Raw genomic sequence first — 24,820 nt, forward strand, 5'->3', positions numbered from 1 at the left:
AAGAAGGCTGGTGTCAAGCAGGAGAAAACTAAATGCTCTTCGGCTTTGCTGACAATTTAGGAGTAATGGAAGCTATCCCTGCTCAGTGTACTCTTTCCTCCGTCCTGACAGGCTGCGCACGGGACCTGCAGGACGGGGTGAGGGGGCAGGCATGGGACCAGGTAAGCAGAGCCAGCCTGGGTCCCAGAGCTGTCTCTGCCTATGGGCTGAGCTCTGGGGAAGGGACAGTAGGGAAGGGGACAGTGGAACATTAGGGGACCATTTGGGATGGTCCAGGGGCAGGGAGCAGCAAGGGGTGCTTTAGGATACCTAAAGATGAGGCACAGAGGATCCAAAAAGGAGGGGTGCCCCTGGGTGCATCAGGAAAGAGGTACTGTTTGGAGGGGACCCGGAGTGAGCAGTTTGCCATCCAACAGGTCATGGAAGACACAGCTGCATCGAGTCCTTCTTTCTTTATCTCCCTTCCTGTCTCCACCAAGACTTCTTCTCAGTCCACCCTTACCCTCGGAAAAGCCACTGCCCATAGCTGAGAGGGGACCAAAAGGAACGTTAGCTATTCTCCCTGCCTCCAAGGGGCATACAGGGCTGCTCGGGAGATTTTCAGCACAGAAAGCTAAGGTGGTTCAGGATGCACGCTCTGAATTACTGCAAGTAAGTTCCATGGGAGCTCAGAGCAAGAAGCGCTGGGAGCCTTAGAACACAGGAGACTTCTGCAGGGGCACTGGGCAGGGGGGCAGGGGGAGGTGAGAAAAGGGTAGGAATAAAGCAGAGAGGAGCAGGACAGAAGTCCCTGAAAGGAGGACGACCATGAATGAAGGCCAGAGACAGGCACGCCTTCCTGGATTTGCCCAGCTCTTTGGAAACCGGTGATAAGTCAGGGCACTTGGAAGGAACTGACTCTTATCCGACAGGACTTGAAAATTCGGTGTTCTGTTTAATGAAATAGTTTTTTAATAGAAAGCTCCTACATGCAGTGTGTGACTGCCACCTAATCTGACCTTCTTCTTCCTGAGAAACACATCAGAACTTCTTCAACCACACGTTTGCCCCCGGAGGTAGTCACCTTGGGAAGCCACCACATTCTTATGCTAAATAATACCGTCAGGGCTGCCGTTGGTCAGTGTTCCTCAGAGCCTGTAGCATGGCCCTGGTCGGTGGTGCCCAAATTTCGTATCAGAATGGACGCCCTGGTCATTGGAAGGAAAAGCATCCTTCAGTTCAGCGCTGCCACACCCCTGGAGGTAGAAAATGACAAGAGGCATATGCTATAGAGGGGCTGGCTGTCTGGCTCTGAAAAGCCACTTAGCCTGTGTCACACTGTTGGAGTAAGTGCCCAGCCTCTTCCTCAGGGGACTCGGAAGAATAACACTCATTTGGCTGGGAAAAAAATATGGTATATTTGTTAAACACGATTGCATTCCCTCCTAGTCACACTGTACTTATGCCACAAACTCTCAGGGCAGCTCAACGAACTCTTCCGTGTGCCTGCTATGACTAGGCAGTGTGTAGATGCACTTACATGCAGCAGGGGCTTGCCCTCAAGGGTTATTCACTTTCAGAGAATGAGAAAGCAGTTATGATATATTCAGTCCTTCAGCCTTTGTGAATGGAGTGTAGTTCTCTCGTATGATTCACGTGCCGTCTGGAAGAAGATTCTGCATGATCGGAGAACACCCAGCTTTGAAATGCCAAACGTGTGAAAGGTTTTTCGGTACAATAACATCCCTGGGACTCCGTGATGATGAGGGTTTAGTGGGATGAGGCAGCATCCCCAGGCTAAGAATGACAGCTACGTTTATAGATTTCTAGGGTCCTCGGAACTTCCTTTTCAACATCCTTGATTTTTTTGTTGTTGTTGTTCCTCTCAGCCAGAAGGAAACCCAATTTTTATTATAAATTTTGAAGCCCATTTAAATTTTATTATAAATTTTGGGAGGCAGAGCCCTTACCCCATTTCTATAAAATGAGAATATTAATTACCTACCTCATGCATGTGTGACGCAATCAAATGGACTAATATATGCCATGTTTCTAGAGTACTCCTGGCATACTGTATGCACTATGGAAATACTAGCCATTGTTGTTGTCATTAGCCTTTAGGAGATTGTTCATACAGTCCCATCTGACAGGCTGTTTGCTCCATTCTAGGATTCAGGTCGTTTTAGCCAACATATAATTCTAGTTGTTTAGATGCTGGGTACTGGACAGATGTCACCAGCTAGAAGGCATCCATCCTCCGCTGTCTCAGGTCAGCCCCTCAAGCAGCCTGGATGAGACGTGGCACCCATCCCAGAGCCTGACTGCTGCGCATATGGAAGAACGAACACACCGTGCTCCCCTGAAAATGGGTGGCATCAGTGGCTTTAATGAAAGGAAAGACTCCAGTGCTACCTACAAGATCATAACAACATTTTGACTCTTTACTGCCCTCCCTTCCGCAGGCCTTTCTCAGCTTTGGGGTTCCCTGAGGTGTTCTCGGTGCCAGTGTGAGGGTCAGGGTAGGAAGGAGAGCAAAGCCAATGGATACCCAGGAAAAGGTACCCAGGGTGTTTGGTAGAAAAGCATGGGAAGCTGTTTGAATGTGGAATCAGGTGGAGTCCTGTCGGGTTGTATCCAGAGGGCACCTAATAAACACAGTCTTGGTACAATTAGCTTTTTACTAAGAATGAGGTTTCCTGAATTGACTTCCAGGGACAGTATTACAGTAGACGCCTGAAGGTGTGTGCCCCTCCTTTTTGTGGGCAGCTGGGCTAACCTTAAGGTGTCTTAGGTGGGCCCTTGCCCATCAGTGAGTAACAGCCCCTGTGTTGAGGAGAAGCTAAACATGGGATGAGGAGAAGGGGCTGAGTACACACCTCGGTACACACATCCCTGCACTTGACAAGGACTGATAGAGGCCCCTTTGCCACCTGGTGTCCGAGGCAGGCACCCTGGGAGGCTAGCTGGGGGCAGGGTGCAGAGCTCCTACGAGGCCCTGAGGTGCACGGGCGGCCCTCCCCATCGGCAGACTGGTTGGCAGTCTCCCCAGGACCGTTGCTGGCTGCCATTGCATTTCGGCGTTCACGGACTCTGAAAGATCTGCTTACTCTAACTGATCTTACTCCTGCATAATCTTTTCTTTTTCTCCTGCTCTGCTGCCTGTTTATTTTTTGTTATCAGAGGAAGAAGAAATGCTCGAACCAGGAACCAGGTATTTACTAGAAAGGTCCGTTAGCTCCATTCAACTGAACGGAACCTGTCTTTAGTACTGACCTCTAGAGCAGGGCTCCCCATGCCTATTGCCAAAGGGTCCATTTTTCTACCCTCTCCCTGACCGTAGTTAATCAAGGTGTGAATTCACAGGTGGGGTGTGGAGGAACCCCAAAGGCATTGAAATCTGTGGGTGTTTTCTGTCCCTTTACGAGAGCATGTTACATATGCCTTATTATTTCCTCACCTGAGGAGGCTAGTGATTTAATTTGGCCTCTTTTAAAGACAGTTTAAAAATGACTTTATGTTCTTTAAGTGACCCAAAATAACAGAGAGATCAACCAGTCATGGAATCCAAGAGAAAACTACCCCTTGCCCAGCTCTTTGTGGCCATGGGCCCATCTAGGAAGATGTAGTCAGAAGTAGATTTCCCACCTCCCCCATAGACGTGTATATTTAGAGCTGTGCCTTATACAGCCTTTTTGACTAAGGCTGGCCATTGTCAATGGCTGACATTAGCTGTTTCCAGAACTTTTCCTCGTAACATGTTTATTGTTAAACAAAGCATCTGCCTGGATGTTTAGATTGCAACCTCAGGAGTAGACCTGGCCTTCCTTTCTCAGAGCTCAAAAGGACCCTTGGGGCCACCCTTACCTCCCATAGTGTGTTCTTAATTCAAGCATTAGATAACTGCCGTGCTAGAAGGAGGCCTTTGAATCCTGCCTTTTTATGCTCGAGCACTGGGAGGATAAGGGTTGAGTGGGGCAAAGTGGAGTGAAGGCAGAGCTCTCTTCAAGAGCATACTCCAACCCTATCTGTCGGGTGGGTTCCCTCCCCTTCTCCAATGTGCCTGTCAACCTCCTGAGTCCTGATTTCTTCCCAGCTGAGTAAGAAGACAGAGCATTTCTTTAAAATTATCATAGCTATGTCTTTTCTGCACATAACTGGAGATTTTCTATTTTAACTGTTTGTGGAGACTTTAGGATTAGCAGTTCCTTGCTTATTTTCCTACTAATCCGATGGTACTAATATTCTGACTTGAGTTTATAATCTGTGTCTGCATTGTCGTTTTTCCTCTGCCGGCTGCCATGCCCAGTACAACTCACAATTTCTTTTTTTTTCTTAAGGATTCAGGACAAGCTATACCACTTGTAGTCGAGAGCTGCATCCGGTACATCAATTTATATGGTAAGCTCAGTCTTGGGGCAGTGTTCTCAGCCCTCTCCAGAACAGGTGCTGGGCTGTTGTCAGAGGAAATGAGACGCTAATTCATCTTGGAAGGCTTCCTGTTACTTCCCTGCTTCCTAGAGAGAAAATGCTTCTTGGCACAGCTGCTGTGCTGAGTGCTCTTCTGAGCCTCATATGTCTGGGGACAGAAGGTGGTGGTGAGAACACCCAGGATCTAGGAGAACAGAGGGTCAGGGAAGGCATGGGTAGGAGGATCATGTCAGTTCCTTCCCCTCTCCTGCCCTGCGTCAGAGCTCTGTGCTCCGAGCACTGAACGTAACCAACCGATGAGTTAGCAATTTGATTGCAGTAATCTCCATAAAGGAAATACAGGGTCTGGGATTTGCCAACCGTGGTATCCCCTGTGCCTTTTTGCACTTCCATCTATTCATTCATTCACCCCTCGAAAACTGTATTTTCAGAGTGCGGAGCAGGCACTGTTCTGACAATGGGGAGGAATACAGGCATTGAATGCCTAAGACGGGAGGTGCAGACCTTAGGTAGCTTATGTTACCAATTAGAAGGGCAAGGAAATAAGTAGATAAATAATACAATTTCAGGTAGTGGCAATGCCTAGAAACTAATTAAAAGGGGATATAGAATGGCTGGAGGGCAGCAGGGCTGCTTTGGCGAAGGAGGTAAGGAGAAACATGTCTGAGGGGATGATTATTTGAGTACAAGAAGCCAGCCATGCAATCTCCAGTGGAGAGCGTGGCAAGTATAAAGGTCTAATGTGAGAAGGAAGACAAGTGTGACTGAATAGGAAGGAGCTAGGAGGATGGGATAAAAGACACAGGTGGTAGAAATTCGATATTGGCTAAGGAAAGACATAAACCAGCTTTTATTGAGCACGTACTATGTACAGATCAAACTTGGTTTAAAGCCTGCCTTTAAGAGGTAAACACTTTCCTAAATTATAATGCAAAGAGTTGTTTTATATAGAAAAACTGAATGTGAGGGAAAAGATCACAGTCACCCCATTACTTCCCATTTAAGACGAGAGAGGCCCCTTTAATCCCTTCAATTCCATAGATGACTGTTCAGTCCTATTACAATCCTATGTCATTACTATTATGTCAGGTATCAGGGTCTCCTCTTTGTTATAGCCTTATAGAAACACATTAAAAAAAGAGACTGTTTTTCTTTAATGATTTAATGTTCCCCAAACTCGTTGATCCCAGGCCAGCGTGTACTCTTGACTCTAGCTTTTCTGAAAGGAAGAAGATGTCTCTGCCAGTGGGGGGTGGGAATGGTTGAGTGAGTGATACTGATCATTCCTGTTCAAAATCTCTGTGGCTGTTACACTGAAATGGTGGTTGTAAACTCAGGCCAACCTACTTGATCCCAGTGTACTTGATGAACTTGGTAGGCAAAGTGCCTGTTGGCTAAATTGGAAGTTACTCACTGGTCCTGGGTTGATATAAACCTCTTGTGGCCTTTTCCTTCAAGCCCTGATAAGAGATTACATATGAAGCAAGATGCCTCAGAGCATTTTGGCCAGCTGAAGTTCATTGCAAAGTCCCCTTTTGGGCTTCTGCCAGGAGATCTTTATTGGGAATGACTCTTGAAAAAGAATGGTGGGAGAAAGAGACAAGCAATGGAAGGATCATCAATGTTCCCAAGTGGTCTGATGAGCCCAAGGCATGATGGCATTTTGTGTTTATTTGTTCCTTTCTTTTAGGACTCCAGCAGCAAGGGATCTTCCGAGTGCCAGGATCTCAGGTTGAAGTCAACGACATAAAAAATTCTTTTGAAAGGGGTAGGTATCCATCTCAAGCTTGTGTCCATAGGAAGCCAGGATGGGTGTTGTATGTCTTAGAGCAGCAGTGTGCCAGGGCTGGCTTGTATCAACATTTCTTTCCAAGTTTGCACTGAGTGCCTTCACCTTGGTGGCTTGAAATTGGCCAAGGCAGGAGTATTTACACCACAGAAATTGGCAAAGATCAGATCCTTCCTTTGTCTTTTTCCCTTCAAAGAGTTAACTGTTAAACCTTTACCAGCTCATGAGTGACTTTCTCTAGTGACTGTACGGTAGTTGTTGGGAAAGAGGGTCTAGTAAAGCACTCGAAATCATGATAAGAGTCTGTGAAGGCTGCTGTGTTTTAGAAAATACAGCATATTTGGAAGAATACAGATAACACCGAGTGGCTTTTAGAATACGCTAGTGCTTAGGTTTTATTAAATTAAATTAAATTACATTTATTTTTTATTTTTTAATTTACATCCAAGTTAGTTAGCAGATAGTGCAATAATGATTTCAGGAGTACAATCCAGGGATTCATCCCCTACGTGTAACACCCAGTGCTCATCCCAACAAGTGTCCTCTTTAATACCCCTTACACATTTAGCCCATCCCCCACCCACAACCCCTCCAGCAACCCTCAGTTTGTTATCTATATTTAAGAGTCTCTTCTGTTTTGTCCCCCTCCCTGTTTTTATGTTAGTTTTGCTTCCCTTCCCTTATGTTCATCTGTTTGTCTCTTAAATTCCTCATATGAGTGAAGTCATATGATATTTGTCTTTCTCTGACTAATTTCACTTAGCATAATACATTCTAGTTCCGTCCACGTTGTTGTAAATGGCAAAATTTCATTCTTTTTGATTACTGAGTAATACTCCCTTGTGTGTGTATGTGTGTGTGTATATATATGTGTGTATATATATATACTACATATATATATATACATATATACACACACTACAATGTGTGTGTGTATATATATATATATATATATATATATATACACACACACCACATCTTCTTTATCCATTCATCCATCTATGGACACTTGGGCTCCTTCCATACTTTGGCTATTGTTGATAGTGCTGCTATAAACATGGGGCTGCATGTGTCCCTTTGAAACAGCATACCTGTATCCCTTGGAAAAATACCTGGTAGTGCAGTTGCTGGGTCATAGGGTAGTCCTACTTTTAATTCTTTGAGGAACCCCCATACTGTTTTCCAGAGTGTCTGTCCCAGTTTGCATTCCCACCAACAATGCAAAAGAGATCCTCTTTCTCTGTATCCTCGCCAACATCCATTATTGCCTGAGTTGTTAATGTTAGCCATTCTGACAGGGGTGAGGTGGTATCTCAATGTGGTTTTGATTTGTATTTCCCTGATGTTGAGTGATATTGAGCATTTTTTCATGCATCTGGTCTAATGCTTAGTTTTTTATGCAGTGTTTTGGCCAAAAAAAAAACAAAACTGAGAACCCCAATCCCAAACTCATTTTCCTGTAGTATATCACATCCCAATTTACAAAACACTTCCTTACCCTTTCTTTTACATAATCCTCTTACAGTCGTGGGAGGTATTCTGTTTGTCCCTGTTGGCTGTGCTCTGAGCATGCCTCTCCCTGGGCTCCAGGCCTGGAATTCTCATTACTGGGCTTCCTCTGCAGGGGCTGCCTCCTGAGCAGACTCACCCCTTCACTATCCCCCTGATTCCATCCTGAGGTCTAGCTCTAGAGTGGAAGAAGCACTCTGTCAGCCCCAAGCAGACACTGCTATAATCCCCAGCACAGACCTCTGTGGCCTTTGGCCCTCTGGCTTCACCCCGGGTTTAGAGAGCAGGATCTGGCTGGATGTAGTGCTCAGTGGCCTCCTGATGTCCCCAGGAGCTTGTTTTAGAGTCTGCTCCTGGATCATGGGCACTTAGGACCAGGAAGCCCCAGAATTCCCCTGTTCTGAGCTCAGACTCATGCATTTATTCATCCTCCCAACAACCATACATTCATTGTGCCCTACACTGGGCTAGGTAATGGACTATGGCCTGGAAACACAACAGGAACAAAAGACAGTCATGACTAGTAGGGAGCCAGTTTAGCCAACAGACAATGGAGTAAGTAAGCATTGGATGGTATGGGATCACTTAGCCCAGCTCGGATGGGGTGGGGAGAAGGAGTAAAGCCAGAGAAGTCTTCCTGGAGAAGGAAAAGCACAAGTTGAGGCTTAAAGAGTGAGAGCCTGAAAAAGCAGGGAAAGGGCATTCCAGACTATTGGGAATAGCATATGCAAAGGCCAGAAAGCAAGAAGTATCTCCCATCAGCCTCCCTGATGGAAGTGTCCTTCATCATTCTCTGAGCTTCTCTTGACAACACTGGACAGCCCAATGCAATGTTTTGTTTCTTCATTTCCCCCAAGTCCCCTACTGTCCTGTGTTCATTGTAAATCACCAGAGCCATGGTCTGAAATCTTTGCTGGTTTCATCCTCTTGGGTTCTTCCCATTACACAGAATGCCTTGAATCTCATGGGTGAGCTTCACTGCCCCGTGCCTTCAGCCTAGTGACTGCCACTCCTCAAATTTCCCTGCTTCCCTCTGTTCTGTAAGTAAACTTCCTTGTAGCAGGAAGCCAGGCCCTATCCCTGCCCCAAGAGCACTGCTTTCTTTCCTTCTTGAATGTGATTTTCTAAGGCCTTCTGTCACCTGCTTGGGTGCCTTGCAGGGGTGATGTGCAATTTAAGACTTCTCTCTTCTGAACAGGCCTTGGGTCGCCTCAGGCAGAGCCCCACTGGGCAGAGATCACCTGATCCAAATGTCAGCTGCAAAAATGTTTTCTGCTTCTCTTTGCCTCAAATATGCGGTCAGCTCCTGTCGTTCTCTCCATCATTTCAAAATGAATCTCATTCCACAACAGCCTTGTCTTTGAGCTCCACCTGAGCCTATGGTGAACCCTGGCTTATTCTTAAAAAATATATATATAGTTCCCTGGAATGTCTCTTTTAGAAAAATCTGTTCCTGGCTTCTCTGGGCTGGCTAGTGCCCAGATTTCCCACTTACTCTTTTTTGTTTCTTCATATTTGCCAACAAACTGCCCTGGGTTTGGCTCCTTGCCCAGCTGACTCTCAGGGTCACCTCCCATCTCTCCTGAAAATAGGAGGTACACTTCTCTGCACCACTGGCAACCAGGTGGCCAAGCCTAGGGCGGCTCAGTATTTCTCTTTGCACCCACTGCTCCATCCCACACACTCTAACTTGTGACTGAATTTTCTCTCGAAAACCAGCACATTGTATGTTTTTCCTTTCTTCCTTTTATTTGTTAAAATGTACGTGCCTCAGTCCCTGCAGGGTGCCTGTCCTTTGCCATTTGTTTAAGATTTGGGTCCTTTTCTTTCTTGGCCCCCTTCTTTCTCTCTTGGGTGGTTTCTGCCTGTGTTCCTTGTATGAGGCTGTTCAAAGGAGCACAGATCTGTTTTCTTTAAGATTCTGAAAAATTGCAATATGTAGGAAATTCATTCTTGGGTCATTATTCCTAAACCCACTTTCTTTTTCTTCTGACATGAGTCAGCCAGGGTTTTAGTTGAGATGGTGATGATAATGATGGGATTTTTAAAAAATGTTTATTTATTTTTGAGAGAGAAAGAGAGAGAGGGAGAGAGACAGCACGAGCAGGGGAGGGGCAGAGAGAGAGGGAGACACAGAATCCTTAGGCTCTAGGCTCTGAGCTGTCAGCACAGAACCTGATGTGGGGCTTGCACCCATGAACCTTTAGATCATGACCTGAGCCAAAGTCAGACACTTAACCTACTGAGCCACCTGGGCATCCCTAATGATGTGATTTTTTGCTGTCAGCAAACCTTAAACTCATTGGTCAAGTTTTGAGATCTTTCTGTAACCTGGCAAAATGAAGAAGAAACATCGCAAAAAGGCAGGAAAGCAGTTGTCCTGCCACAAAGAGAGCCACACTGGCCTCTTGTCTCTCGGGCCAGTTTTCCTGGGCAAACTCTGTTTTTCCCCCACAAACCAACCCACTGTCCCCTTTGCATGTAACTATGAGAGAGTTGCCAGTGGTCTCTCCTTATTTGGAGGGTTGGTGGGAAGGGGAGTCAATGGCCCTTTCACCCTGTGCAGATCAGGATAGGGTTTGGATTAGAGACTGAAGTCATGGCATGGAGGGTCTGATATGTTTGACATCTGGCCCTTCAGAGATCTATTCTCCTGCCCCAGGGAGAGGATTGTGACCTATAGATGCTGGGAGGGGTCGTCATGTTGAGCCTCACAATGGGCTTGGGAAGACCTGTGGCCACTGAGAACTGCCCTTGTGCAAGAAACCATCTGCAAGCTTCCTGCCGTGTCCCTGGTCTGGCAGCACATTTCCTTAGAGCCTGTAAGCACATGCTGTGTGCACTCTGCCCTGGGTACAGCCCTGCCGTAAAGTCCCCGGCAATGCCCCGGTGACCCGGCTGAGAGTGTGCCGCAGGCAGGTCTGTTGGGTAATAATTCTCCCATCCCCAGGACATTAGCTAGCCAAGCATGAACACAGCTTTCTCTCAGACTTGCCCAGAATTTTAGCTGTAATTCTCCTCCCAGAGGAGGCCATCATTCCCATGAACCATCCTGTTCATCCTGAACTCTGGAATTCCAGTCATTTCTGGAACCAAAATTGACTCACCTTATAGAAAGCCAAAGGCCTAAGCCAGGAGGAGAGAACATTTTGATGCTTCCTTTTATGGCCTTCTGGGAGGGAGAGGAAGAGCAAATTGTGTGTGTGTGTGTACATATGTACACGTATGTGTGTATATATAAAGTCCATGTATTGTGCATGACAAGGGTCGCTAACATGCAATATGGGGAAAAAAATCCATGTGCTTTTGAATCATGAGACCACAAAGGTAATATGTGGTAAATAATAGGGAAACAGCTAATTTGAACTCCTGGTTCTCCAAAGGGACCTCAAGGGCTGTTACAGGAACAGAGGGGGCTTAGGAGGGAGGTGTGGACCTCTCCTCCCAATTCAACTAAGACAGCTTTGTTTTATTTATTTTTATTTTTTTAAGTGTATATATTTTTGAGAGAGAGAGCATGAGTGGAGGAGGGGCAGAGAGAGGGGGAGAGAGAGAATCCCAAGCAGGTTCAGCACTGTGAGTGCACAGCCCGACGGACATGGGGCTCAGTCCCACAAACCGTGAGATCATGACCTGAGCCAAAATGAAGAATCAGATGCTTCGACTGAGCCACCCAGGCACCCCTAAGACAGCTTTGTTTTATATGTTGGGCATTCAGAGAAAGTTTTTTCTTGAAAAGAAAATGAAAAGGTTAGGGTTTTACTTTTTTTTTTTTTTTTTTAACGTTTATTCATCCTTGAGAGACAGAGTGTGAGCAGGGGAGGGACAGAGAGGGAGACACAGAATCTGAAGCAGGCTCCAGGCTGTCAGTACAGAGTCCGATGCGAGGCTTGAACCCTCGAACCGTGAGATCATGACCTGAGATGAAGTTGGACGCTTAACCGACCGAGCCACCTAGCATTCTCTTAAGGAAGGAGGGAGGGAGAGAGGAAGATAGGCCTGCAAGCAGACAGATAGGTTTGAAAACCAGCGGTAAAAGGAAGAACATCTCCCAGGCATTACGAGACCTGGGGGCTGCCAGTGTCTGTTCTGACTGTGTGAATGTGGGCAAATCGTTTTGCTTGTTGGGCTCTCAGCTCTCTTGCGGGAGATTAGTGGTGTTGGAACCATGCCTTCCTCACTGCCATGCAGTGCTGTTGTCAGGATTAAGAGAGATCACATGTGCAAGTGCGCTTCTCACTCGAGAAGTGCTTTGTCAGTATACACAATGACTTGTTATGTTTTCTCTCTTCCTTCCCCACAAGGAATTCTCCTCTCCTCCTGTGGGGATATCGGAGAGGTTGACCTATGGAACATCAGTGTCTCTGCCGCCATATACAGTCATTCAGGCTGGGCACTACACAAGGGTGCTCAGGCAAGGAGGGCAGGTGGGAGCTGAACTGTGGTTCATGCTCTGTAAGCCACAAGACCTGGTTCAGGAAGGAAGTGGGGGGCCCTCTCTAATTTGCACTAAAGCATGTTGGGGCTAGCAGAGGCCCTGGCAGTGACATGCATTCTTTTCCTACGGAGGTGGAGTAAAGAGATCCAAGTATGAGTTTCCTGCTCTGCTCCTCACTGCTTGCCAGTCTTAGAACAGTCTGTGGGCTGTTCTGGGAGAAGGAGGAAAAGCCCGTTGGGCAGACATCTGTCAGCACCTTCAGAGAGGAGTTAGATTGCTCTGTGCTTCCTTTCATCTCCTCCCATGGAAACTCCGGGGGATCTAGCCGAGCAGCCCTTGATTAAACAGGAAAGTGCTGCCCTCCTGAAATATCATTTACCCCTGTCCAGGTGGCAAAAATTTGAAAGATTGACAGCATTCCATGGGCAGGACTGTGGAAAAGAAGCGTTCTCCTATGTTGCCACGTGGGAGTATAGAATGATGCAGCCCCAGGTGGGGGGAAAATTTGTCTCTATCTAATGAAACTATGTATGTATGTACACTTAGACCCACAACCCCACTTCTAGGACCTCGCCAGAGACATCTGCACAAATACCAAAACACATGCACAAGGTTATTTGTTGAAGTAATATTTGTAATAGTGAAAGATTGTCAGTCCATGGGAGATTGGTTGACCAAATTATGGTTGATCCACGAAAGAGTACTTTGCAGCCATTTAAAAAAAAGAAGAACCAGGAAGATCTCTGTGCACTGATATGGAGGGATTTCTAGTGTTTATTGTGAAGCAAAGAAACAAGTGTATGTAGCAGTATTGTATACTACTTACATTTGTGGAAAAAGTGAAGGGAAATAAAAAATTCATATGTATGCTTTTTGCTTAACAGGGCAAACCAGAAACTAACGACAATGGTCAAATGTGAGGTGTGGAGGGGAGAAGGATAAGAGTAGGGCTTGTCTGCATGCAACTTTTTACCTGTTTTTGACTTTTGGACAATTTAAATGCTTTATATTTTCAAAACTGCAAATTTTTTAAAAAAGGATATCCAAAAAAAACCCACCCTAAAATTGAATATAAGTAGAATATAAGTAGAAACAAGCTGTGTATCAAATTGATTATCACACAGAGAGTAACTTTTGAACATATGCTCTGGTCATACATTTTTAACAGCTTTATTGAGTTAGATACCATAAAGCTCACCCATTTTTAAAGTGCACAATTCAGTGGTTTCTAGTATATATACAGAGATGTGTGAACATCACCATAATCCAATATCAGAAATTTTTCATCATCCCCAAAAGGAACCCTCTACCCATTTGTAGTCACTCCCTTATCCCCTAAATCCTAGTCCACCACTGTAGGCAAACACTAATCTACCTTCTGTCTTCTGACCATGTATCTTTAATGGGATACATTCTTAGAATTAAATCCACCCCCCCCAAAACAAAGCCCCTGAGAAGAATCTTAAATTTAATGGTGGTGATATTACTATTAAAATTTCTAAACTGTTACATATATTATAGAATAAGGCAGATACAATATTAATGTTATTCAGAACCAAGATTTTCACTAAGAAAAATGAAATCCAAATATAAAATACATAAAGGTAAAGAAAATCTTATATCTGAAATATGAGTTGGAAATAACTATGTGAACTCATAAAAGAATTAATGTGTATTCTTGCTGTATCCACTGAAAAGGTTTAGAAGCTCTTTATAGCACTCCTGTGCCAATGAGCACACCTGGAACTTATATCCTGGTATCTAAATACCATTCCCTACAAAAAGCAAACAGATCTCCTTGGAGCAATGTTTGATTCCAGATCTGGGTCAAGGAAGGTACGAGGTGATCCATGGACATCTTTTGTGCCAGAAAGCAAGGAAGTGCTCAGTGGAGGTCATATATAAAGAACTTTTGTCCCTGGAAAAATTGGAGACAATCTGAGCATCCCAAAGACTAGTGATGATAATGGATTATGACACGTTGAATTAGAAATGATAAAAACAATCCCTTAAAGATGCTAAATAATAACAATAAGAAGAGGAAGAGTGAGGGGGGCATGGGGAAACCTTTTCTTTATGGCAGAATGCCAGCTAATAAATGTAGAAGGAATGACAGAATTAGAAAATCACCATTTTGCAACCTAGGATACTAATTGATTTAGGCAAAAATCATCAGTGGATGTTAAAAGCATTGGGTGAAACATGTTGAGCACAATGACGTGCACATACATCACTTGTTTTTTTCAAAAATAGTTTATATTCTACACTTACTATTACAAAGGGGAAAATAAACCTTTGCAGTGCAGAGATCTGGAGGTTGTCCCCTTAATCCATTGATCATACTTAGCAACACCAGTAGCAAGACGGGCTGACATTATGTGCCTCCAGATACAATAAAGTGTCTACAACATGACCCATGTACTATTGTTGCCACAAATGTTTAACTTAAATCTATTCTTGAGGAGACAATCAGAGAAATCCAAAGTGGGAGGCATTCTATAAGGCAACTGGCCTGGACTCTTCAGAAGAGGCAATATTGTAAAAAACGAACTATGATAAAAAAATGTTGGGATGTCTTTTACGTTCAAAAGACTAAGTTGGGGGCATCTGGGTGGCTTAGTTGGTTAAGTGTCTGACTCTTGATTTTGGCTCAGGTCATGATTTCGTGGTCGTGAGATCAAGCCCTGTGTCCATGCTGGGAATGGAGCCTACCTAAGATTCTCTCTCTCCTTCTCCCTCTGCCCCTCCCCTCTCTAAAAAAAGAATAAATAAATAAAATAAACATAAGACTAAGGAATCATAACAACCAAATGAATTACGGGACTATTGATCAGATCTTAGCTTTTGAAAAAAGCTATGAAAGACATGGGACAATTGAGAATGTTTGAATGTATGGAAGATGGTGTTTTGGAACTATTGTTAATTTTTTTCTTAGATGTAATGATGTTATGGGGTTATGTAGGAGAATATCCTTATTGGGAGAAATGTGTTCAAGTATTTAGCAGTGATGTGCTATGATGTCTACAAAATACTCTCAAATCATTGAGCAATAATAAATACAAGTAAAGACAGAAAGCAAACATGGCAAAAGATGAGTGTAAGTTAATGAGTGCGAATGAAGGGTGATGGATGTTCAGTATTTCAGTTTTACAGTATTTCCATATATTTGAACGTTTTCAAAATCAGTTACAGGGAGAACTGCTGGGCCAGGCCATCCCTCCTGCCATCTGCACATTTCTTGTCTCTTTACCAAGCTGAATCATCATCTCCTGTTTCTTCTCAGGTGAAGACCCCCTTGTGGATGATCAAAATGAACGAGATATCAATTCAGTCGCTGGTGTTTTAAAACTGTATTTCCGAGGACTGGAAAATCCACTCTTTCCTAAGGAAAGGTTTCAAGATTTGATATCTACTATTAGTAAGTATTTCCCAGGTGGAATGGTGGAGTGATCAATTCCATGGCATATCTTTATTGAAGTTGTACGATGGGCTCATCATTATGTAGGAAGGAGGGATACTGAAAGAAGCAGTATGGTCCTTATTCTCATAGAACTTAAAACCTAGCTGTAGAGATAACAGGATGATATATAATGGAAAATGGCATGGTACAATCCTGGGTATGAATGGCGCTTAGAAGAGAAGAGGCAGAGGAAGACTTGGTTTTGCTTTAGGAGGAGCCTACCCAGAGTATCCTGGGAAGAGTTTGAGGGCACACAGACCAATGGGACCAGCAGGAGGGTGTCCCAGCCAGTGCATGGTGCAAGAGGCTGGAAGGGTAAAATAGAGCAAGAGAGGAGAGACCTTGCAAGGATCTGGAGCTTTTCTCATTGGGTAATGGGGAGCCATAGAGGATTTGGGAGTCATGTCAGCAATATGACAGACAAGCAAAATGGTGAAAATAAGTTGACTGTGGGCTTCTTCCAGTGTTACAAGCCATCGGAGTTCTTTTTCACAGGTATTTCTGTGGATGAAGGCAAGAGCCCAATCTAGAGGCCTGAAGTAAAGGCACCTTGACTATAAGATGGCCAAACCTAAGGCAACATTTTGGGAGTTTCTAAAAATAAACTTTTTAATATTGTAATATGGAAATCTTAGTATTTTAGAATAAACTCTTTAATTGATTTACAGAAAATTGCCCCACACCCAGTGTTATTAGGGATGCTTCTCACAATGCTCTGAGAGATTTGCAGCCAGGAAAGGGCCGCTGGGGGTTGGAGGCTTCAAGCTTCTTACCTGCCTGGTATAAAAGACCCTTCCTCTGCCCTTCTACCCTCCACACTACCTACTGCTCATCTTTCCAGATCCACTTCAAGCTCCAAATCACCCTCAGAAATTCCAGGCCATGGGGGCGCCTGGGTGGCTCAGTCAGTTGAGCATCCAATCCTTGATTTCGGCTCAGTCGTGAGATTGAGCCGAGTTGGGCTCTGCACTGGGCATGGAGCCTGCTTAAGATTCTCTCACTCCTTTCTCCCTCTACCCCTCCCCTGCTTGCATGGGTATGCGTTCTCTCTCTCCCTCTCCCTCTCTCCCTCTCTCCCTCCTTCTCCATCTCTCAAAAAAAAAAAGAGGAAAAAAAGAAAAAGAAAAGGGAGAAATTCCAGGCCACAGAGGCCCAACCCTGTCTGAGCCCCATGTCATGTGCTCAGCTAGTGTTTCCGGAAGCCCCATTAATCTATTTCCTGAGCAGATCACCTGAGCAGACAAGGTTGTTGACCTCTGGCGCAAGCTCATGACATCACATACCTGGGATCACACCTCGAATCACACCACAAAAAAAAATCCTTTCTGATTTCCCTCCCAAATCCTGGGAGGATGGTTACTTCAAGGAGAAAAATTTCAGAGGTCTATCTCCCTCCTAAACAGAGAGATGGGGCCTCAGTCTCAGAAATATTTGTAGAATACACTGCCAACCTATAATTTAGTACCATTGTTTTGCTTTCATTGTATCTATATTTGTGTTACCTTCTAATTATAGCAAGCGTTCCTGGTTTCTCATTTACAGAGGGAGGTAAACTTTCCTTTATGAATACATGTATTTAAGAAAAAAATGTAAGGCAGTGATGACTGAAGCTGAGCCCATGGAGCAGCCTCTATAAAGGGCAATGGAATCACTGAAGGTCCAAGAACTTTTAGTTCTGTGGGAGGCTTGGGCAAGGCTTCTCACTGCCAGACTTCGAAGGTAGGCTACAGTGTGCTGGGCGGAGTTGAGAGACCGCTGGTGCGTACAAAGGCACAGGGGCACGAAGGCCCTCTGTGAGAGGAAGATGGTGGATGAGGCAGCCTGGCACAGAGTTTCTCGGTGGGGGCAGTATTGGCATTTAGGGTAGTGCGGTACCTTGTTGTGTGTCCCATGCACTCAGGACACTTGATGCCTTGGCCCCTGGATCCGAAATGCCAATAGTGCCCTCCAGTCACTGTGACAACCCCGAAGAATGCCTCATAGATTTGTAAATGTCCAGAAGCGTGCACTACCACGTCATTTGAGAAACATGGCTCTGTATCATCTTCAGATACTTGAGGAAGGGGCAGCAGCTAAGCAGTGAGGCAGGCAAAGTTGGTTGAAGCCCTACAGTGAAGGGCCTGGGATACAGAGGAGAAACAAGAGAAGTTGCATCTTTTGTAGTTTATTTATTTATTTTGAGAGAGAGTGCATGAGTGGGGGTGGGGGGTGGAGAGAGAGAGAGAGAGAGAGAGAGAGAGAGAGAGAGAGAGAGAGAATGAATCCCAAGCAGGCGCTGCACTGTCAGTGAAAAGCCCGATGTGGGGCTTGAACTCACGAACCGTAAGATCATGACCTGAGCCGAAACCAAGAGCCGGACGGTTAACCGACTGAGCCACCCAGGCACCCCAAGAGAGGTTGCGTTTTAAAAGGAACACGCTGACAGAATGTGGAGGTTGGAGAGAGGGGCTGTGAGAAAAACATGTTTCCTGAGAAAGAATCTGGCACAGGCTCGTGCACCAGCCCTGCAGACAAACATCAGAGCTCTGGGGCTCACTCTCTGCACCAGCTTTCCCTCTGCACATCCTCTCCACAAGGCAGAGTCCACAAACCTCTTCTCTTTACCAACCCCAATTTGCTGCTTCCACCCCTGGCCTGACTGATAAAAATACCAATGTCTCTGCCTAGGACTGACCTGAAAACGGGGGTCAGAGATAAGATCACAAGCATCTATCAGGCCCCTTGGCCAATATATAGCTCTAGAGTTGGTTATTTAGTCCACCCTCATTTCTGGCCTACTCTGTGCTGTGCCTATGATGCATGCAGCTGGTGTTCATAAAGGGGTTAAAGAAATATGGTCCGTGCCTGTGTCAGGACTCACAGGTGTCAGGTGACAGAAGCTCAGCTGACACTAGCTTCATTCATAAAAGGGAACGTATAGACACATTCTTGCTCTGAGTGGCCAGGTCAGGGTCACATATCAATCCCCTTGAACCATGTGGACTGAGCAAATGTGGGCTGTACTTGGCTCTCTGAGGATGAAAGACACCCCAAAAAGCCCCTTTATGTTACAGAACTGGAGAACCCAGCTGAGAGGGTACACCAGATCCAGCAAATCCTCATCACCCTTCCCCGCGTGGTCATCGTGGTCATGAGATACCTCTTCGCTTTCCTCAACCAGTGAGTTGCCCGGCCAAGGGGGGGGCCCTCTTTGCCTCAGCCCTGGCCTCCTTTGGGAGGGGGTGTCCTGAGGCTTCTACAGGTGCAGCTCTTCCTAAAACAGAACATGGAACCCTCCTGGACTTGAGTAGAGCCCTCAAAAGAAAGAACCCACAGGGGGGGAAGATTCACCTTTCTCAGGTGACTTGTGAGTACCTCCTTTCTTGTAGCCTCTCGCAGTATAGTGACGAGAACATGATGGACCCCTACAACCTGGCCATCTGCTTCGGGCCCACCCTCATGCACATCCCTGATGGGCAGGACCCTGTGTCCTGCCAGGCACACGTCAACGAAGTCATCAAAACCATCATCATTCATCATGAAGCCATCTTCCCCAGCCCCCGGGAACTAGAGGGACCTGTGTATGAAAAATGCATGGCTGGAGGGGAAGAATATTGGTAAGATTCCATTCCTCTTAATATTATTATTATCATCATCGCTGTCGTTTTTGCTGTTGAGCAGGAACAGTAAGAAACCCTTTGATTTTCTTACTGCTTTATAGTCTTGACTCCCATATGCATTTTCTCATTTGAGCTTTGCTGCAGCCTTATACCAGAGATAGTTGCATCAGCCAGGACTCTCTTGGTTTGTAAGGGACAGAACTACAACTCAAACTGGGTTAAGCTAAGTGGGAATTTATTGATTTTCTTTACTTAACTAAAAAGTCTAGGATTATGACTTCAGGTATAGCTGGATTCAGGGGTTCAACTGTTATTATCAGGAATTGGTCCTGCAATCCCCAACCCCTGGCTCTGCTTTCTTCTGCATTGGCTTCATTCTCAGGCATCCTATCCTTGGTGGCTTCGGGAAGACATATGGTAACTCCAGATTTAGAGAACATTCTCTCAGCATCCCCAGTGGAAAAAGACCTTCTCTTTCCCAAGGGTCCCAACATAAATCCAAGAAGTATATCCCCTTGCTGAGGCTTGGGTCTGGTGAGCTAATCACATTAAGTTAGGAGATATTAAGCTGTCAATGGCCAGGTGTGTCTTAAGCCCATCCGAGGCAGCAGGGGGCTGGATAATAATCCCCACTTCCACCTCTTGAGAAACAACTTCTCTTTTCCAGACAAAGTGAGTTCACATTCTTTGAGAGCTCCAGGCCAGGTCAGCAGTTGATAGTCGGGTACCTCTGTTTACGTGGTGCTACATGAGGTCTTAGGAGAAAAATTTTAGAACCTAATCAAAATCAGGGCTGGCCACCTTCCCCAGACTAAGACCTTAAAATGTGGTAAAGATAGGGCATTTTTTTTTTAATGTGGAAAGGACAGGAGATTCAGAACACCAACTGACAAAGACCAGTCAAAGGGTTCCTGTTCATTCTTTATACCCATTCCTGCACAACACACAGCTGTATATTTAGGTATTACCCACACTGCTTTCAGCTAGGTGCCTACAGGGGGTTTTGTCTTTGGATTATCAAAGCATTCCTGAACTCTTGATTCACTTCAAAGAAGGGAGACATTGCAGCCCCTTTGTTTCCCACCCTGCTCCCCATAGAGATACGGGCCCCGCTGTCTTGTAATCACAGCTCTGTAGTAACCTTTATGTGAGGCTCCAGGAGCAGGTCTGTCCCTGTTCTCTAACAGAAACATTAAACAGCCAGCAAGCATACTTTCTGGACAAAGAGAAGCTTTTCACACAGCGTTTGCAACCATTCCTAGTTCTCTTTTCTTGCTGCAATGTGTGTAATTAGTGTTCTGGGAAGCGTCCTAAAGATCGGTTGTACCTACCAAAGAACAATATACGATAACCATACTTGCCTCAGTCCCATTTGTGTCTCATGAGAAAGAAAAACTATTAATTACATTGGAAACATTTGCAAAGCCAAAAGGGGGGATTTGGCTGAGGGTCTCCTTGTAGTGGACAACATTCATTCATTCAACAGTTGGACAAATGGGTGTTGAGTGTCTGTCCTGGGCCAGGCCCTGGGCAGGGGGGCAGGGATGCAACCTGAGCAGGATTAACCCCTGATGCAGGGAGCTCCGGTGGAGGAGGAAACAGGCAGTTCCAGAAGTGAGGCTCCTTGAGCCCATGTAGCGAGGTCAGGAAGGGCTTCCTGGAGGAACCTTAACTGAGACCTGTGGGATGAACTGGAGTCAGCCAGGTGACGCATGGGCAAGGAATGTTCTGGGCTTGGAGCCTTCAGTAAAGTGGAAAGTGGTTCCATGTGGCCAGAGTTGCTTGTGCCAAGTGAATGGTGAGGGCGGAGGCTCCACAGGCCAGCAGGAGCCAGGTTATGAAAGGTCTTAAACAAGCCACTGTGCAGAGTCTGGACCTTATCCAGGAGGCAATGGAGAATTTTCATAATGAAGTTCGTATTTTTTCAAAAGGCACTGCAGATGTCACCTCCTCTAAGAAGCCTTCCCTGACCACCCTATGCAGGTCCCCTCAGCCGTTCTTGTCTCTGCTCATTTGTTCCTACATAACACATCTCAGCTGGTAGCAGTTTTCTTTCCTGGCCCACAAGGGCAGAGTCTTACCCATCAATACGTCTCTCCTACCTCCCACAGTGCCTGGCATATATTAGGACTCCATCAATGACTCAGTTAAAAAAAAACTGACTAGGTGAATAAACCCTGGCCTGAAGAAGCTTATAGTCTAGTGAGGGGGTAGCGGCTGGCGAAATTGTCCCAGTGCATTAATGACCAAGTCTGACAGGCCTGGATTCAGGCTACCCACTCCCACGCCCATCATGGCTGCCAGCCTGCTTCCACTAGCTGGACTGGTTTGGGATTTTGCACACAGCATCGTGAGGCACCCGGAGGACCCAGCACCTTGTGAGGTGGACCCACGCCACCTCTCTTGGGGTGTCACCTCCTCTGTGAAACCTAGAACCAGGCTAGGTGAATGTCTCACGGCACCTCCACAATTCCTTTCTGTTCTGGCCCGTGGTCCTTCCAAGGATAAATGCCAGGGTTTTATGGTGCCTTCTGGGTCTTACAGAACACCTAGGAATTGATAACCCAGCAAATTCCAGGGCTGGAAGAAGCTGGAAGAGGGTATTCAGGATAGCTTTCCATTGAGGGGGCTGGGAGTGGTTTCCTGTTAGGAGTGTCCATGGGTGGTCATATGGACAAGACAGGACGGTGCAGGCCTGGGCCTGACCTGGGTCAAGTGCAGAGGTGGGCTTAGCTGGCACTTATGGGATGCTGCGGACAGTGTGAGGGTGCAAAGCCCAACAAGTCCCCTTCCCGTGTTTCTTTGCAGTGACAGTCCACATAGTGAGCCAGGGACTATCGATGAAGTTGACCATGACAATGGCACGGAGCCTCACACAAGTGATGAAGGTGAGTGAGGGGGAATCTGGGGCCAAGGAACTCACTTGGGGCCTCTCATGCTGACTTGTGCCTGCCCAATGGCTCGGCTGGCCCGCACACCCCCTCCAGCCTTGCCAGTCAGCACTTTGTCCTCTAGAATAGAGGGGGGCTCTGAAAGACATTGGACACATGTGCACCTCGATTCACCACACTCCTACTGGCCTGTCTCCTCCCTTTCTGTATCCTGCCTGGCCCGAATATAAATCCTAAGTGACGAGAGTTTGCTAAGTAGGAAGCATGCTTTGTCTCCTGTCCCTCCCCAACCAGGGATCTGTTCTGTATCCAGTCTGTGCTAGGACTTGAGGTACTTCAATGAAAGACACATGGGTCACGGAGGAGCTCCCAGTCTTGTTACCTGACACATAGGGAGCAGCTCCCCATGACACACAGAAATTACGCTCAATGACAGCTGTGTCCCCAGTGTGGGGGTGCCTCAAAGATGAAGCTGAGCAGTGATGGCCCAGGGAAGTGTTGGAGGGAGAGAGGGAAAGGCTGGCCTGGGCTTGAGGGATTCATCGGACCCTTCCACCTGATGGATAAGGAGAAGGAGAAGATAAGGATAAGGAGAAGAAAGTTGGGGAAACTGGACTGTGTAAGACAAGCAATCTGGATAATAGGGGCCCAGTGCCAGTGAATCCATGAGATAGAATAGACAGTGCCCAGGGCCCATGGTACTTTTAAGGACCCCTGAAAATGTTTTGGTTTCATTTAAAATAATGAGAAAAAAGGAATATGATCCATCATGGATTGTATTCATCTTTATACAACGCAATTGTAAAATATAATTTTTAACTTTTTTTTTAATGGAGGAAGGGACCCACGCAAGAAGCAAAAGTGCTTGGGCCTCACAAAAGTCATAACACAATGCTATGTAGACCAAGCATAGCCCTCCTTTCTCCTGGTGATGGTTTTCCTTTTTTTTTTTTTTTTTTTTTTAATCCTTATTTAATGACTTTCTTCTGGGCTTCTGTGTTTCCCTTTGGAACAGTCCCAGGCCCTGTTGGCCACCATTTTATTTATTTATTTATTTATTTATTTATTTATTTATTTATTTTTTAATATATGAAATTTACTGTCAAATTGGTTTCCATACAACGCCCAGTGCTCATCCCAAAAGGTGCCCTCCTCAATACCCATCACCCACCCTGCCCTCCCTCCCACCCCCCATCAACCCTCAGTTTGTTCTCAGTTTTTAACAGTCTCTTATGCTTTGGCTCTCTCCCACTCTAACCTCTTTTTTTTTTTTTTTTTTTCCCTTCCCCTCCCCCATGGGTTTCTGTTACGTTTCTCAGGATCCACATAAGAGTGAAACCATATGGTATCTGTCTTTCTCTGTATGGCTTATTTCACTTAGCATCACACTCTCCAGTTCCATCCACGTTGCTACAAAAGGCCATATTTCATTTTTTCTCATTGTGTTGGCCACCATTTTTGCCAGGAGAGCTGGTACATACTCAGGGGTGGTTTCTGGGAGCTGGTGAAAGAGGCAAGACTGATAGGGAAGTTTTCACATTCTGGTAGGACTGTCACACTTGCTAATGACAAATACTCCAACTCAAAGTGACTTAAGCATTAAAGGCCTCAGATCATACACCAGAAAAATCCCAGGTTAGGTATAGCTTCAGGCACGGCTGGATCCAGGAGCTTAGTTGGTCTTAGGATTTTGTCTCCATCTTCCTGTTCTGCTTCCGTCTGTATTGGCTTCATTCTCAAGCAGGATCTTCCTGCATGGTGGTCTTTAGCATTTCCAGGCTTTCATTGTCCTTTTGCCCAAAGTCCCAGTGGAAAAGAGCTTCCTTTTCATCATGGTTCCAAGAAAGCTCCTGGGGTAGAGTCTCATTGGACTGCCTTGAGTCACACACCCAGCCAAAAACCAATCACTGTGGCCCAGGAGGGAGCCCACGGGTCAGGCCTGAGTCACAGGTGTGGAAGAACAAATCTAGGTGTAGTGTTCATCTCTGCCAGAATCCTCAGAGGCCAGAGTTTTCCTGAGCTGAGGAAAATGTCCTGCAGAGCCTTTGTGGGGAGATGTGAAGGCTGCCACTGTCTGCATGTTGGCAGGGATTTGCTTTCCTCTTTCCTTCTTTTCTGTCTCCTGTCCTACCACCTCCGGCTCTCCCTCTCCCTTTTTGTTCTGTCCATCTGTTGCTTTATTTCTGTGTGTGTGTGTGTGTGTGTGTGTGTGTGTGTGTGTGTGTGTGTGAAGCTCCCTCTTGCTCTAGATCTTGCTCTCAGTCTCTCTTCCTCCACTGGGGGAAAACATCTCTCGTCCAATGAGATAGATGATTTTTCAGAATTAGGATCAGTTGGGAATGCTGCCGGTGGAAGATGTGTCTACAGGAGATGGGTCAGGTGCCTTGTGAGGACCCTCACAGCCCACCTTCTTGGGGGCTGAGGTCACTTCCAGTCATCCTGTGCATGCTGAATTTCCCCACAGCCCCTCGGCCTGGGAGGTGGAAGGCTGCTGTAGGCACTGGGTAGGAGGAGGGACAGAGAGAACAGTCTTGCTGGGCAGCCAGGCAGCAGCCACAGGGCATTCCCAGCAGGCTCCACCCCACGCCAAGAGCACCCCCTCAGAAAATGCTGCCTCACTCCTCCCAGAGTAGAGGCACACAGTATCCCTGGAGTGGGGTGAGACAGCTTCTCGTCTGCTTCCCCAGAAGGTCCCTTCTGTTGTTCCTTGTCAGGCTGCTGGTTTCT

The 24,820-nt window shown here is 46.0% G+C and overlaps 1 protein-coding gene across 7 annotated transcripts in view; it reads left to right on the forward strand.

Moving 5' to 3' along the window:
• Window positions 1–24,820, forward strand: part of SRGAP3 (SLIT-ROBO Rho GTPase activating protein 3) — a 264,778-nt gene that overhangs the window by 218,698 nt on the left and 21,260 nt on the right. For 3 of the 7 annotated variants that reach the window (XM_058726125.1, XM_058726130.1, XM_058726128.1), the window contains 7 exons: window positions 3,160–3,205; window positions 4,317–4,377; window positions 6,098–6,175; window positions 15,427–15,561; window positions 18,657–18,762; window positions 18,972–19,199; window positions 22,011–22,090. In XM_058726125.1, coding sequence (XP_058582108.1) covers window positions 3,160–3,205; window positions 4,317–4,377; window positions 6,098–6,175; window positions 15,427–15,561; window positions 18,657–18,762; window positions 18,972–19,199; window positions 22,011–22,090 — 734 coding nt within the window. Of the gene's footprint in view, window positions 1–3,159; window positions 3,206–4,316; window positions 4,378–6,097; window positions 6,179–15,426; window positions 15,562–18,656; window positions 18,763–18,971; window positions 19,200–22,010; window positions 22,091–24,820 lie in introns of those variants that run through there. The other 4 variants (XM_058726126.1, XM_058726129.1, XM_058726127.1 and 1 more) reach the window with 3 other exon arrangements.

Source organism: Neofelis nebulosa, chromosome 4, assembly GCF_028018385.1.
Source record: "Neofelis nebulosa isolate mNeoNeb1 chromosome 4, mNeoNeb1.pri, whole genome shotgun sequence".
In the NCBI taxonomy this organism is placed as follows: Eukaryota; Metazoa; Chordata; class Mammalia; order Carnivora; family Felidae; genus Neofelis; species Neofelis nebulosa.